This window comes from Cuculus canorus, chromosome 19 (assembly GCF_017976375.1).
Source record: "Cuculus canorus isolate bCucCan1 chromosome 19, bCucCan1.pri, whole genome shotgun sequence".
Lineage (NCBI taxonomy): Eukaryota > Metazoa > Chordata > Aves > Cuculiformes > Cuculidae > Cuculus > Cuculus canorus.
In genome coordinates, this window is record NC_071419.1 from 3518665 (window position 1) to 3534683 (window position 16019).

General features: G+C 46.9%; 1 protein-coding gene across 2 annotated transcripts in view; it reads right to left on the reverse strand.

Moving 5' to 3' along the window:
* Positions 1 to 16019, reverse strand: part of COL5A1 (collagen type V alpha 1 chain) — a 154743-nt gene that overhangs the window by 7120 nt on the left and 131604 nt on the right. The window contains exons 43-64 of one of the 2 annotated variants that reach the window (XM_009569507.2): positions 15097 to 15204; positions 14433 to 14486; positions 13730 to 13783; positions 13423 to 13530; positions 13274 to 13327; positions 13077 to 13184; positions 12911 to 12964; positions 12422 to 12529; positions 11287 to 11340; positions 10864 to 10917; positions 10340 to 10393; positions 9858 to 9911; positions 9032 to 9139; positions 8538 to 8591; positions 8387 to 8440; positions 7587 to 7694; positions 7039 to 7092; positions 6336 to 6371; positions 5498 to 5551; positions 4888 to 5146; positions 4395 to 4507; positions 1669 to 1737 (exon numbers count right to left, since the gene is read on the reverse strand). In XM_009569507.2, the coding sequence (XP_009567802.1) occupies positions 1669 to 1737; positions 4395 to 4507; positions 4888 to 5146; positions 5498 to 5551; positions 6336 to 6371; positions 7039 to 7092; positions 7587 to 7694; positions 8387 to 8440; positions 8538 to 8591; positions 9032 to 9139; positions 9858 to 9911; positions 10340 to 10393; positions 10864 to 10917; positions 11287 to 11340; positions 12422 to 12529; positions 12911 to 12964; positions 13077 to 13184; positions 13274 to 13327; positions 13423 to 13530; positions 13730 to 13783; positions 14433 to 14486; positions 15097 to 15204 (1773 nt within the window). Of the gene's footprint in view, positions 1 to 1668; positions 1738 to 1791; positions 1861 to 4394; positions 4508 to 4887; positions 5147 to 5497; positions 5552 to 6335; positions 6372 to 7038; positions 7093 to 7586; positions 7695 to 8386; positions 8441 to 8537; positions 8592 to 9031; positions 9140 to 9857; positions 9912 to 10339; positions 10394 to 10863; positions 10918 to 11286; positions 11341 to 12421; positions 12530 to 12910; positions 12965 to 13076; positions 13185 to 13273; positions 13328 to 13422; positions 13531 to 13729; positions 13784 to 14432; positions 14487 to 15096; positions 15205 to 16019 lie in introns of both variants that reach the window. The other variant, XM_009569506.2, reaches the window with a different exon arrangement.

The window sequence follows — 16019 nt, forward strand, 5'->3', positions numbered from 1 at the left end:
TTTACCATTCTCATGGTTCCCAGTACGGACTGGGGTGAAGCCAGAGGTACATTTTAAAACAATCAAACTTTACTTTGTGTGTTAAACAACCCTGTGGTTTGCTTAGATGGGTCTTCTACGTGCTGGTGGCTTTTTTTTTCCAAACAGAAAATGCAGGACAGGTAAAAAAGCAAGAAAATAGCAACACAGAAAGATGGAACAAAGGGCTCCAAGTAGCACTGAAATTGCTATTTAAAAAAATAGCCCTAAGCTCTAGGTTGGCAATTCAGCCACTAATATAGCTGGGAAAGAGTCTGGATGAAAAAAAGCAAAGAAGATGGAGAAATGGAGGTACTCATAACGTTAACTGATGAAGTGCTCTGTAATTAAGCTATGAGTAGTTGCCCTCCAAGGAGCTAAGAGGCTGAAGCCTTGGCTTTGCGGCCTGATTCGGTGATGCAGAAAAGCTGCAGAAGCCATATTCTTCTTGCGGGCAGAATCAGAGCAAATGTGTTTAGTGGCGATGAAATGTGGCTTGGGAAAACAACGCGGTGGTTTTCTTTGTTTTTTTGCCTTTTAAGGTGGAAGTTTGGGGCACTGCAAGAAACTTCTGCCCTGAGAGAGGATGACTGTGGGAAGCAGCTCAGTATGGTACATCAGAGCGTCTCCTGCTTGCAGGGGCTCGTCGGTTTTATCCAGTGAATATTCCTTCTTCCCTGATTCTCCTGATTTGATCGAGCTCATTATCTGCCTCCTGCTAATCCTACAAGAACTGATACACACGTAGGAGATTTCTGCTGCTTAAAGAGACCTGGCTTACATTAATCAGTTACTGCTCTGACAAGGATGCTCTGACATCCCTGACTCTGTGGGAGTGATCTATCCACAACGTGAATGTCTCATTACAGGACAAAATACTACAGCATTCTACGTGTAGCTGTCTGTCTTGCTCACTGACAGCAAGCATTGTTTGACCTTACGACAGTTCTTCTCCCTTGAAAAAATCCTTAGCTGTGTCTAAGTCAAATTCCTGTCCACAGGCTTGGCAAACGCACCTGGCTTGAAATCTTCCTTTAAACCCATGAATTCATGTCTCCCAAGCTCTGGGGGATGACATGGGAGCACCAGTGTGGCTCATCGCCAGCAGGGGAGATCTTTCTGTTGGGGAAAAGCTGCCCCAGATCAGAGATGTGCAGATTCACTGCCTCAGCCTGGGTACCAGCAAGCACAGGCTGTGCAGCAGCACATCCAGCTTCAGGCTGAAGAATCACATAAGGGATCTCTGAGCTCTTGGGATAAGGTTAGACTACTGGGGGACAGCAGCATGGGACATCCTTGCCACCACGGGAACTGCTTAGGAGGCAGCAACAGCCTCATGCAGGATGCAGCCCACTGCACTGCTCTGCGGAGACAGACCTGCAACAGCTCCAGCTCTGCAAGGTCCTCCAGCTCATCAGCGTGTCCTCTTCTAACACAGGGGAAAGGTCATCGCCTGCTCCTAGGTTTCCAGCCAAGCAAACTGGAAAGAAGTGTCCTTATTGGGTTTCGGTTCAGTATTCCACCGTAAATGTTTTTTGACTGCAGCTTGCAATGGATATTAGTCCAGCATGCAGAGTGCAACAGGTCTGGCCATACCAAAGCAGATGACACGCTCTGATTCAGACTAGAGGGCCGAGGTTAGCCACTTACCAAAGACCCCCGCTTGTATTGACTATACCATGTGGAAGGCTTTTCTTTGGGCCAACGAGCCATTTTACTCTGTAAAATATGACATGGGTTAAAGAAAACAGAAAGCACCAAGATGCATCTTACCAGTTTACCGCGCTTGAATTCACTGAACCAGGAGCCTGGGTTCTCCTTTGGCCAAGAAGTAATTCTAGCCTAGTTTGTGGACAGCAAGGAGGAAAGAGAGAAAGAAGGAAAAAAAAAAAAAGAAAGAAATAAAGTTACATTCAGTTCCACAAGCAGAGTCTGCATATCTTATTGAAACCCTCCAGTTTCCTTTAAAATATTTCCTTAATCTTTATACACCAGTAACAAGACCAGTTGGCAGAGTCTTAAGGTACCAGAAGCCTCTCAAGAAGAATGGGATGGCATTGTGCTGCCCCAGGTGCCCAGCGCTGCCACGGCACCAGCATCCCTTGCTAAGGGGTGATGATCTCTGCCTCCTAGATATTTTGGATAGAAAACCAGCAGTGCAGTTTATTGGAAGGAAAGATAAAAGGGGGAAAAAAAGGAAATATCAGTGGTAAAAGGTGCATTGATCTTCATAGGAGAGCTAAGGTGGAAAAGAAATGCTCATACAGGAGAAAGCTGCTGTCAATCAATGTCAAATCCAAGTGTTGTGGGGCTGGGAAAGGCAAAAAGCACGAGTGAGGAAAAGCCTCTGCCTGCCTCCTGTGTTTGCGCAGCAATAAGGTGCAGTACAGGCAGCGCATCCTCCACAGTCAGTGCTGGACCATCACACATGATGGAGCTCCAATTACCTGGAGTGATACAGAGGGTGACCTTGACAAGAAACGAGCTAGCAAAGCATCCTTTATGGCAACCCCATCTATGCAGCTGAATCAGTTTTGTTGACTCGCAGCACAAGGAAGGACCGTGGCTGCCGTCTGCTCCCTCGCCCTCCCACAAGCTCCCTCCCTTCTGCCATAAATCTCTCCGGAATCAACAGCCAACCCATATGCAGGTGTCTTGGGATTGTTCTTTCCTTTCCAGTATGTGAACCATAAAGCCAGTGTCCTATAATAAAACCACTCAACCAATACTTAATGCTGCTCCGGTAGCTGTTTTCATTCCTCTACATGGAAAAGGAGCAGGCTGAAGCCTTTTCTTATTTATGACGGTATTGCAAAAGCATAGCACAATTTGCATTCGAGGAGCAGCCTGCAGTCAGAAGAGCAGCTCCACAGTGGATGAGATGGGGCCAAAGAGCCACTCACAGAATCAGCATGGCAGGAGCCTGAGCAGCTGTAAGATTATGGGCAGACTCTGCTTTTTGAGCTGTCAACATTTTGAGGAGAGCCATGGCAAGTTAATGCAAAGGAGAAGAAACCTATCTCCTGTTTAAACAGCCCTAACAAAAACTCAAGGAAGATTTATGGTGCATATTTGCCCTGTGCTGGCACATATTTCTGGTGGATGAAATTCAGCAAGCAAACGGCTTAAGCCGTTTCTCCAGGAGGACACTTTGTCTGCACCTTAACCCAGCTAGAGCTCAACTGTGACACTGAGAGCTCCCCCAGGCTGCTTCACAAGACTTTCTGCTGGGCCAGGGCGAGAGCTGGTCTCCAGGCATTGGGGAGAGCAGCTCCAGAAAACAGAGCACATGGATACAGGACAGAAATGAGGAGTATGGTTGAGCTAAGCACATCATTACAGAAATAACTTGATCAACCTGGTGCATCAGTGCCAGGAAGAGCACTAAGGCTACCTTCAATCATTTAGAAAACCAAATATCCACAAGAAACACCAGGAAAAATGACAGGAGGTAAATGTTTATCTGCTCTGCCTGAAGAGGAATTGGCAGTGCTTATGCATGCAGACAGCAGAGCCGCAGCCCGGCTGCGGGAGGGAAGACAAGGAATGAGTTAAATGAAGTTCATAGGGAGCCACAGCTCCTACATCAACATTCACGTCTCCCTTTGTGAAGTAACGTGAAAAAAATTAAGGTTTTAACATTTGTTATGCCTGGGAAATCACCAAAGGCTTGACCCAAATCACACCTTATATCTGACTTACTCAAAGAAATTGTCTTTGTAAACATATTCATTATTATGGAATGGATCTATTAGACCATATCCAGAGGAGGCCACGAAGATGACCTGAAGGCTGGAGCACCTCCCATCTGAGGATGGGCAGAGAGAGTTGGGGTTGTTCAGCCTGGAGAAGAGAAGGCTCCGAGGAGACCTTATAGTGACCTTCCAGTGCCTGAAGGGGCTCCAGGAAATCTGGGGAGGGGCTCTGGATCAGGGAGTGCAGGGACAGGAGGAGGGGGGATGGCTTTCAGCAGAAAGAGGGGAAATTTAGATTAGATATTAGGAAGAAATGTTTTGCTGTGAGGGTGGGGAGGCCCTGGCCCAGGTTGCCCAGAGCAGTGGTGGCTGCCCCATCCCTGGAGGGGTTCCAGGCCAGGTTGGATGGGGCTTGGAGCCCCTGATCCAGTGGGAGGTGTCCCTGCCCATGGCCGGAGGTGGGTCTGGATGGGCTTTGAGGTCCCTTCCAACCCAAAGCATTTGATGATTCTATGATTTTAGAAGCCAACTTTGTATAACAAAGACATGTTCTGGATCTTTAATCTTTACTCGCTATTGTTCAATTCTGCTGAAATTGTCTGCCTATGAATATTCATCTTAGGAAACAATCTCTTATCACCATAATATAGGGGGGTGGAAAAAAAAGTTGTGTGGACTTACTCCTTCAGATTTCTTATCAGGGTAGATGCAAGTCTCTCCACCAGCCGTGAAATTACAGTAAACTTTGAAAGAGTCCCTGGAACATCCTTGGTTAGGATCAACCCAGTACTCACCTGGATGCACAAGAGGGAAGAGAAGGGAAGAAAGAATCAGCACCGTAAGGGAAGGATGGTAGGCGCTTACAGCAACTGTCTCACCAGAGAGCTTTCATTTCAGTCATAGGCTGAGATAAATAGATTTATATGTATTTTTTTGAAAACTGGTTGCATTCTGATTTCAGATTATACTGTGGCACCTTAAAGGAATAGTTATTTTGCATTAAACATCCCCATTCTTCTCCACATATTGCCTTTTTGTTAGCCACATTCCTCGTGGGGAACCAGAGGCCCAGGACTCCCCAGATTTACCCCTCTTCCTGCATTCCCTTGTGTATTCATTGCATGGAGGTGGGAAACCCAGTGTCTTCCCGCACTCCCCCTATCCCAGGACGCACCGTCTGGGAAATCAGGGTGACAGAGCTGCAGATCCTTGCAGGTACGTGCTGGGTTATGTTGAGTGCCCAATGGATGCTTCATTTGCTCAATTTCCAGTTTCAAGGAATTCAGCGAGCCGAAAATTTCCTCCATGCCATCTGCATAGTCCATGTAGTTGTCGGCATTTCCATCATCCACCAGCTGGCTGGCATCGATGTTGCGCCTGGTCCTCTTGGAAGACTGGATGGGCAGCGGCTGGATGACTTCTCCAGGAGGACCCTGGTTTGTGGAGAAAGAAGAGACAACTTCTCATTACTTTGGCGGTGGGGAAGAGACAAAAGAGATGGCCAAAGCCACCACCGGTGCTGAGAAGCAACATCATAAGATACACAGTAGGCACATAAACCACTCATGTTGGCTTGAACACTGGCTCCATCTTTTCTCGTTGTCTTCCCATTAGTAACTTCTCCCTTCACATTCTGCTTTCTTACTCGACATCTCTAAGAGATGCCAATCCATTGCTATGATTCCTGATATGCTCAGTCTTTGTCCAGAAACCTACTTCCCAACATTACAACACCCAATAAATCTGAACCTCATTTCACATTTCATGTAATGGGTTCTACTTACAGGAGGCCCTGGGGGCCCAGGAAGACCCGATTCACCCTTTGGACCTGTTGGACCCTGGGTGGAAAAACAAAGGAGAAAACACATGAGCCACTCAGAAAAAAGCATTTGTCTATTATATCATATATCAGATATTTATTTAATAATCTCTTGTGGCAAAAACTTTCTTCCTCTCCCTTCAAGAACACAAGAGGAACATCCTTGCAGCCCCCCAAAAAATGTTTGGTTTGGTTATTTTTGAAGCTTAGGTAAGAGAAAAAGATCAAAAGCTTGGGGTTAAACAGTCAAATATTGGTTAGGGTTCCTAGGGAAAAGGAAGGATCTTCCATTGCATCCAAAACATTAACTCTTCAGATTAATTCAACAGTTTTATAAAGTAAATAAAATCTTAATATGAATTAAACACCGAACTCGGCATGGGGAAAAGGCTCTAGGATGCTGCCCAAGAGGAATTTTTAGCTGCCTGCATAGGAGATCTGTAACATGAATTTTGCTTCAGTGTCGCAGTTCTCACCGAGTTCTCTGCTTTTCAGCTCACCACCTCCCGCCTCACAGTCTATTTTTAATATCCTCTCCTTTACAGCGGTAGGTTTTCTCCTAAGGACTATGCACTGGATTCCTCCTTCTGATCATTGCTGCACTGATGTTCAATGAAGTACAGTGTGTGCAACAGAAACCTTGCCCAATTATAATTTCTGGGCTTCGACAGCCTGAAAAGCCTGTGTTTGCTACAGCCCTCATTGGCTAATTGCCATAATGCCACTGATGTGGAGGTGTCGCAGCAGGTGATGTGCTTAATAAGAGCTCTTCAGCCTCATCATTTAACAATATCTATACTCACTGATGATCCTTTAGCACCTTTGGGACCAGGTGGACCCTGTAGAGAGAAAAATACGGAAAGGATTCAGTATATTTCCTAGCAGAGAAGTCAGACTCTCCACAGAGAGACACAGAGCAGTGTTATGCAAGGTGGGGTTTTTATTAATTCACTTCCTTTCTGCTTCCACTTTTCACATCCACTTGAGCTCGGTGTTGCTTTGTCAACACACAAAAAGCATTTGTGTCAGACCAATCTGTGTCAGCGCTCCACAATCCTGCTTGGGTGGGGATGGAAAAGCTGCTGTGTGATAACTGTAACCCAGGGCTGATCCTGGCTCCACGCTAAGGACACCCAACGACTGCAAATGCTGCGCACCCAGCGGGGCAGGATGCAGCCTTTGGGCATCCGGGCAAAGCAAATGCAGAGAGCAAAAAGTGCAAGAAACCACCACGTGATTGTAGATAATCCAAAAAAAAGGGGGAGAGAAACAGGGTGGGCCAATTTCCCTGCCTTGATCACACCGTGCCCATCTCAGCTCATGCGTCACCCCCCAGGACTCCAGTAACGCATTCAAGTGTTTCTGATGGACTCAGCTGGGTGACCACCATCCCCACCAGCGTCCTCATCCAAGGTCAGGCCAGGAGGACTGAGCTGGGTATCTGGAAGCACCAAGGCAACTCCAGAAGGGCTTGGAGGAATTAAAACATAATTACTTGTCACATACCGGTAATCCTGGTGGCCCTGGGGGTCCAATTGGTCCAGAAGGACCTGTGATACCCTGGAAAATAAAACCAGAATAACATCGGTTTGCCTGCGGCAACACTGGCTTATGACTACACAAGTAACATCTGTTCACAGATGACCACCTGATTTTCAAGGACTCTGTACAAATCTGGAGCTTTAACTATTTTTTAAGCATGTGCAGATCCAGACGTGCATGACCAGGGAACTTCACATCTCATTTAGGCACAGGCTTTTAAAAATCAGTTCTCTAGATGCATATTTAATGTTACCATCCCTCCAAATCTACTCAGCGCTTTTCATATGACCCTTGAGAATCTGCTTTCTACTAAAATGGGTCATTTTGGAGCATCTCTACATTTCATATGGAGAATAAACTACATTAATATAGAAATTAGTCCTCAAAAATGAACACGAGTTTCCTGCTGAGATTGACCATCTCTGCTATGCCAAACCTGTACAAAGTCAGCAAACTCCACAAAGCACATTAGCTCAAAAGCACATTTAATTAAGGCCTTATGGAATATTTACCTGCTCTCCTTTGGGCCCTGCTGAGCCCTGGGGGCCTGGGAGACCTCTGTCACCCTTTTCTCCCTGCTCGCCTGGTGGTCCAATAAGACCAATTAAACCTGGATGACCCTAGAGGAAAACAGCAGATGTTAATTACGGTTTCTCACCAGAGGTAATGGAACTCCAAAACTACCCAGCAAAGACATTTCTAGATACAACTGCAAATATCTGAGCAAGGTGATAGGGGTTTGTAGCTGTCCCTGACACCTGGAAGGGACAGAGCAGAGCAAAGCGCTAGCTTATTGCAACAGAAAATGCTACAAATACCATACAAGAACCATTGCACTGCACTAATGCATATTACATCAATTTCTACAAGACTGAGAATCATGCCCCAGAGCAAGCCAGGTGTCTGCACCTCCTCGTGCCCTCTGCTAAAGCGCCCGTGTTCAGGCAGCCCCAACAACCACAGCTGTGAGGGACGGCAAAGGCTGACACGCAGCGACTCAGCTCCTCCGTGTCACCTCGTCATCATCAGCACTGGTGATTTGGGGATGGGAAACCCGATTTTGGATCCAGATGGGCAGTGGCACACGCTTGTCCACAGCACAACCTGCTTCATCCCTTGGGACACACAACTCTCCATCTCTTCTCTAAAGAGATGTCCAGTGCTTCAAGAGTATGAGAGAGTGCACATGAGGCTGGTGGCACTCCTCAGCCTTGCCCTGTCAGCTGCAGGAACCCTCTACAAGGATGCTGTTTTTCCCATATCCAGACACAAGCACCAGGTCACGCAGGGAGATCCTGTGTGCCATCCTTACCTTCTCCCCTTTAGGACCAGAGTCTCCTTTAAGACCAGGCAAACCCGGCGGCCCCTTTGGGAGACAGGAAGAAAACAAAGGAGATTATTAATTCCTGTAAAATGCATTCATCACTTTCAAAAGCTCATGGAATTTGATGGTTTGGACATACCATTGGGCCTGGAGGACCGTCTGGGCCAGGGGATCCTGGGAGACCTTGTTCACCCTGCAAAACAGTGCAATTCCCTCAAAACAATCATTCACAACAGCAGTGCTCCCAGCTGGGATTATTCTGATTATTCACCTGTCTTCAGCCGGTCCCTGTGCCAGGGAACATTAGCCCTGCCTTCTCACAGATGGCAAAGGCAGAAGGATTTACGTTCCTTTCATGATCAAATCTCTACTGGAAAAGGAACTTCGGAAGTCACGGAAACTCTTACCAATGGAGAGCGGGTGAGCAGTCCCAAGACTCAAATGAAACATGCAGTGAGATGATATTCACAATTATATTATTTCCACTAAATATGTTTTATCAGGCATTTAAGCACAGACAGAACATTATACCGAGAGAAAGACATCTTCCAAAGCAGATGGGTTATGGTGAAGCACTAGGAACAACTCTGCCTAGAAGCTTTCTCAGATCTTACTCAGTTTGGGAATACTCACGACAGGACCAGGAATCCCTCTTAGACCATCAGGGCCAGGCTTCCCTGGAGCACCTTGGGGACCAATTGGGCCAGTCTTCCCAGGAGGTCCTTCCAACCCAGCTTCACCCTAAATACAAGAGGTAGGCATGGTTTAGTTTGCATTGGGGCACCAAATGATCTTCTCAAATACGCTGTGGCTGCTGCCAAGACGTCACAGAGTGAATGCAGTTCTGCGCAAAGCGTGTAAAACTTCCTGTTCATCGATCTTTCTCCTGCTTCCTACACCTCATGCACTGAGGACAAGTCTCCCAACACCTTCACTTTTCAGCCTTGCCTGTTTCTGCTGATTTCCAGCAGGAACGGCCCTTTGACTGTGAACTTTTCAGAGCAAAAAGCTTTCCTGGGCTCAGTCCTGGGAAATGGACATCCTCCCCCACCAGCGTTCCTGTGGCTGCTGCGATAATTGGATCTATAATTTTGCGATCCTACTCTACATTCCCCCACTACCCCTACCAAAACAATAACGGTCCAATAATGGTGGGTTTGCCCTGGGAAAGGACACAGGGCTGCCTACGCTGTATTATTTACCACACATTAAATTGCTAAATACAGCATGTTGTCCTCTCGAAACAAAAAAAACCATTCCCGTGACCTTACCAAGCCCTAATTATCTCCACAGAATTTGTTAAACATAAGCTTAGATTTGAGGCCAACGGCCCCAAATTCAGGCTAATTTGTTATAACGCACAGCAAAATCAAATTGCTGTTGTTCAAACACCAATGTTGTCTGAGGGTGAGCCTTTCGGCGCACAAAGGACATAAGAGAAGTGAAATTCAGCTCTTACCTTGGCTCCTTTCTCTCCTTGCCTTCCTTCGGGACCGGCTGGACCAGGGGGGCCCTAGAGAAAGCACAAAATAGATGCAAAACACAATTAGATGGCACTGATCTGAAGTAGTTATTGGAATTAGCGAAACGATACTGCAGCCCCAGGGAAGGAGACAAAATGGAGACAAATATCCCTGAAAAGCTTTTTAAATTAGCTCCTTGCTAAATTAATCCCTGGGCTCTGCCAGCAAGGCAGGAAGAGCAGGAGCACCTCATACTTGTATTTTCTTTTGGGTGTTAAATCCTCTTAATTCCACAGGATTTGGCTGACAATTTCCCATCGATTTCCAATGGTTGTAGATGGTACATTGAATTTATTGTTATTTTATACTTATTTGATATGCCACTGCCTTGCATTTACTGTAGACCAAGTAACAACATCAGTTTCAAAAAAATCAACACAAATACATTTGGAAAAATGCTCCTGGGCAATCGGCTTACCCTTTTTCCTGGGGGTCCGGAGGGGCCTGGCTCTCCCGTGGGACCAGGGGAACCCTAGATGGAAAGGGAGGAGAACAAGTCATAAACGCACTGCAAGATACGGGAGGAAGGAGCAAACATGTAAAACTCAAGTTGAGATGCAGAGTCAGTGCTAAGCCAAGGCGTGGGCAGCCAGTACAACTCCCAACACCTCCTCGGGGGTGCAGGTGGTATCTTGTTTTATCCCTTCCCACCAAGAAATACCATAAGGCATGGCAAAGTTAAAAGGGAAGACTTGGATTTTGGGTTCTATAAGTTAATTTTTTGCTCTCAGGATGCATTGCCGAGCAGCCTGGATGGATGGCAACAGCCAGGCTGACACAACCAGCAGGGAGGACAGGTCTGGACAAGCATCAGGGGACCAGCGCAGCAGAAGCTGGTCGGAGTTAGATGTTATATGTTCTTCTGTGTTAAAAGTCCTTGGACTCACACACAGAAACCGCAGAGACTGAAGAGGAACAGATCTCATCTATCCAGTTACTCACAGTCTGTCCAGGTTCGCCATCATCACCTTTGTCACCAGGAGGACCATCTTGACCCTAAAAAGGAGGAAGAAAGAAAGAAGCAGGAGTATTTAGGGCACAAATACAGTTGAGCTGTGTCAAGAGTTGCAGGTGGGGTTCATCTGGTCTTCACATCACCGGGCACCATCCCTTCACATCTCTCGCTGAGAACACTGACAACAGCAAACGTCCTCTTGTCAAATACTGTGGACAGCAACATCCACAGAGCTCCTGCCCTGAAGGCTGTAGCATGGGCAGACAGTCTTATGGTAAGACTTCCTACTCTTTCCCAAAGAAAGGAAGAGTAAATGCCAGAGGAGCTACTGGTGCACGAACAGCACACAGTCCTGTTTCACTAAACCAGGAGGAGGAACCCAACTGCCCTTCTGTGAGACCAACACTTACAGCTGGACCGGGTTCTCCGGGAGGACCAGGGTCACCAGGGAAACCAACCGGACCCTGCAAAGAGAGAAGGAGGATATCCCTAAGTCAGTGATATTGCATCTGCAGAAGTGGAGAGCACTAGTGCCTGCTACCCCAGCGACAACACAGGGGGTCACTCTACGGAGTAAAAACTTAGTTTCCTACCCCTAACACAATTACAAATCACATCCCTTCTTTGCATCTTCTGTAATTTCATCCTGTGACAGCCACCGGTTCAGCTCTGCTTCCAGACTGTGCAAAGCTCCAGAGGCAACACTGGCAGTTTCATCTACTTTTTCATAAATGCATTGGACAAGTGACAGCGAAACCCTCACAGCTTTGGGGAATGTGTAGATTAGAAGATTTTGTTTTTGCTTACTACATGATGTGTAACATTTTTCACATGAAGATCCTCTCAAAGCATTTAATGACTAAAACACTTCACCATTCTTCTCCGTACAATGTCTACTGTGTACTTCAAACGATTCTGAGACCAGCGTTACGACAATAGGCTTCAATCAATAATGCGATATCCCAAAAACCCATCTGTTAAGAGAGATGACTAACTCCCCTGCCTCCTCTGCTGTTTCATGCCATCTTTGCTTATCGCATAATAAATTTCTTCAGCCAGCAAGCATCAAAGAAGCTGGCAAGATAAATACTGTACCATTGTCATCTGGTATAAATCAGTATAGCTCTACTGGCTTCAACAGAACTACAGCAATTAGCATCAGCAGGGATCTGACCCTAGAGGTACAACTCCCAGATTCACATAAATCTCCTCTACGCTATTTTGGAAGCCACGCTCTGATGCTGAGGACCTTGGCAATAATTTAGCTTAAGCACAGAATAAACCGACTGCAGGCCCTCTCCATAGAGGTGAGTTTCGTGATGGGCTGCAAAAAGGACTAATAATTGAAGTATTGCTGGGAGGTAGGGTACAGCTGTATCTTCTCCTCATTAGCACCCTGAAGAAGGGGACTAATATCACATGTCATTAGAGGAGCAGTTTGTTGGCTGGTAAACTACTTCAAATTTCCACAAAAAATCTGTGCAAAACATCTTTTCATGCAGAAATCTCTGATGGGCAGGACAAGGAAACATTGGGGGTACTTACAGGGCTGCCTTTGGGACCATCATCGCCTGGTGGACCTTTGGGCCCAGGTGGACCAGCAGCACCAGAGGGACCTGCTTCACCCTTTTCACCTCTTTCACCTTTAGGCCCCTGTAAAGGAAAAAGGGTGTTTCTATTATCCAAGCGAACAACTTACCGCTTTCTAATTATCCTTTCATCAATTCAGAGAAAGAAGCTCTATTTGTATCTTAAAACATGAGGACATGATGTAGCAGTCCCTTCCCACAAAGATTAAATGGCGCTCATGGTCTTCAGCCATGGGCAGTCCATATTCGGTGACTAAATATTATACAATAAATACCCAGCAACATGGTGACATGTTGCCTGAGACCCAAACCAAGGACATGGCTTGCTCTGCGGGTCCAACCACATCCACACCTCTCTGCCATACCTTCCTACCAGCAACTCAGGGGACACCACTGAAGGAAAGCTCTTCTCTATTACAGAAAAACCACCCCACAGCGTACTTACCGGGAGGCCAACCTCGCCAGGAAGACCAGGCTCACCAGATTCACCAGGTTCACCCTGCAGAGCGGGGAAAAGAGGATGAGCAGTTATATTCCTGCAGGGTGCTGAGTTTGCTGCTGACATAGCAAACCTCCTGCACGCTTTAATCAGGTTTATCTGGATGCTTTACCTTCTCTCCTACTGCACCAGGATTGCCTATTCCCCCGGGAGAGCCCTGTGGACCGTCTGCTCCTGGTGGTCCAGATGGACCTCTGGGTCCAGGCGGGCCTGGTGGGCCCTGAGGGAAAGGAGAGGTAAATTTAAGACATGTTTCTTGGAGCAATCTCTATGCCAATAATGAAAAAAAGAAGTATGAAAGCATCTTACCATTTGCCCAACATCGCCTGTTTCTCCCTTCTCACCAGGTGGTCCAGGCAAGCCCTGTGGAAGTGGAGAAGATGAGTTTTGGCTGTGAACGTCTCAGGTTGCGTTGCAGCTCTCCTTACTCTAAGACGTCCCTTGATGCTATAAATTACCTGCAAGCCCACCGGGCCGGGTGGACCAGGGAAACCTCGGGGTCCTTCATCACCTTTCTGACCAAAGAGGCCTTGCTGTCCTCTGGGACCTGGCTCTCCATCGGCACCCTATGAGGAAAGAGTCTAGCACAGCTTGGCAAAGACACAAAGCAGCTGCAAAGCTCCATGCCCACCACCTCCAACAGTGATGACCTACTCGTGCGTTGGGCATCAGCACTGTTAGGCAGAAACTGACCCTCTTTGCACTTTCCCAGGACAGTTTTTATGGCAAGAAAGAGGATTTCTGCTAGCAGAGGACAATACTCACAGCTGGGCCAGGCTGACCGATTGGACCCTGTGGGCCGGTAGGACCTGGTGGACCCTGTAATGAAACCGAAGTGCAAAGGCATCATTAGGAGCACAGAATAAAAAACACATCTGGAAAAAATGATGCCCTTCAACACAGCCTCCATTAGACTTGTATTCTCAAACCAGAGGGTGAGGACAGGGGCACGTGTCTCAGAACACGCCAGCATTCCTCAGCCCTGGTGCCAATGGCACAGCAGACCTATCTAAACGTGTTTTTTTCTCCAGCAAAGCCATTTCACCCCTATTCACATCATCCCATCCCATTCATTCAATATTATCCCATATCAGTTCTACGTAGATACTTAGGTGTAATTAATCTTCCTCACACTCTGAACAGCACATAAAGGCTGCTTCAGTGTGCTACAAGCAACTAGAAGAACAATTACAGCCAAACATCCAACTTTAATGGCTGCCAACATTCCACAGATATTTACACAGTACACGGATGACCTTGAAACATCTCAGTGTGTTCTTGGGAGCTAGAGGAGAAACACGGGTCAGGCACTCATTCTCTTGTTACATCATGGGTATTTGATGAAACAAAGGAGAAGATGGAGCAATGATAGGAAGAAATTAAAATGATATCATTTTCTGTTTCCAGCAAGTCACTCAACACCCACTTCCTCCAGGGAAGCAGCTAAGATGATGTCCGTGTCACTCACCTGCTCTCCTTTGTCGCCCTTGCTGCCCTTCTGGCCAGGCTCCCCGATCTCGCCCTGCCAGGTGTGAAGGAGCACAGTTAGTTCACTTGGTGACCACTTCCTTATCCCAACACTCAAGCGAGAGCCCTATGTGTACGCACCTTCATCCCAGGCATGCCAACTCCCGCAGAAATACCTCACTAAGTTCTGAAAAAGGCCAGAGGATTGGCCACTTTAGGTGTCAACAAACCCTTTCGCATCCCTAAACTTTCCTTAGCCGCCATGAGATGCTGAAGCATCATTTTGCAGACGTTGTTAGCAGTGATGAGTGCTTCATCCCGGCTACTCTAAGAATCCTCCAGTCCAGAGGGGCTTAATGAGAGACTGGGGAAAGTTAATTAATTTGGAAAGGCCAGGTATGGACAGACCACCTGCTCCAGGCTTTGGGGAAGGCTAGTTAGCTTCAGCAAGTGGTTCGGCCAGCAGAGCACACGCAGCACAATGCCTGCTGCTCCCCAGAAGACACACACTACTGATCTCGCAGGATTGCCAGTGCCATAAAACATCCTTGTGTTATGACCAGCAGCAAATCCAACCCAATGCAGCGGATGCAGCATGGTGGTAACAGGGCACGTTGTCCTGTTCCTTCCCAGAAGGACCCTACACAGCAGGGAGCTGCTCCTACCTTGTCTCCATCCTCTCCGGGGGGACCAACAGGACCTGCTGGACCTGGAAGTCCCACTGGGCCCTGGATGCCATCTCGGCCAGCTGGTCCTTGAGGACCCTTCTCACCCTGGAAGCAGAACAAGCAGGTAGGTCACACAGAGCTCTCCTCCCCCCTCAAACCAATCCATTACATCTCATTAACGTTTTATTCAGCTGCTAATGACCCCTCCGCTATATAAGCATGCATAGCAAAACCGGTCTCCAGCTGATATTTCATCAGGCTCTCTCTGCTCGCTGTCTAAAACAAGACAAACTTTCTACCTCCAGAGATAAAGAAAGAACAAACAAATCTGAACGGTGAATACCCAGATCACAGCTGCAATTTCACTGCTAAAGCAATACAATCAGATTTAATCTGAGCCCTCTGCTATCTCTCTCTGGATGACAAACAAGACCCCAACTAATTTTCATTCCCACAAGGCAGTTTTTATTGATTCTGGTCCTGGCTGCCTCAGAACTATATTCCTGCTCCCTTCCTGTCTGATTCCCAACTAATTGGGGTTTCTCAGGAGGCCCCAATCTCCCTCCTGAGCTTCTGGATAAAGGAAAACAACTGAAGTGAATAAAGCAATCTCTGCTGGCCTCTTGCTTAAACATCTACTCATATTTCTCAGACCCAGAGCCTCAATTGAATTTATTTGTTTGTAAGAACTGAACAGTGAAGATTTTTCGGTTTCCTTGTACATAATTTAATTACATCTGAATCCTGGGTGCTTTCTCTGAATAATTAGATGCCACATAAACTGCTTATTCATCTCTCCACCAATACACCACACAGGTACTTGGCAGGACAGATGTTCGTAAAGCTGATTCACCTGGACGTTCTTGCCTCTGGACTAGCTGCTGAAGTTTCTAATACGCCAGTGAACATGGAATGCAGTG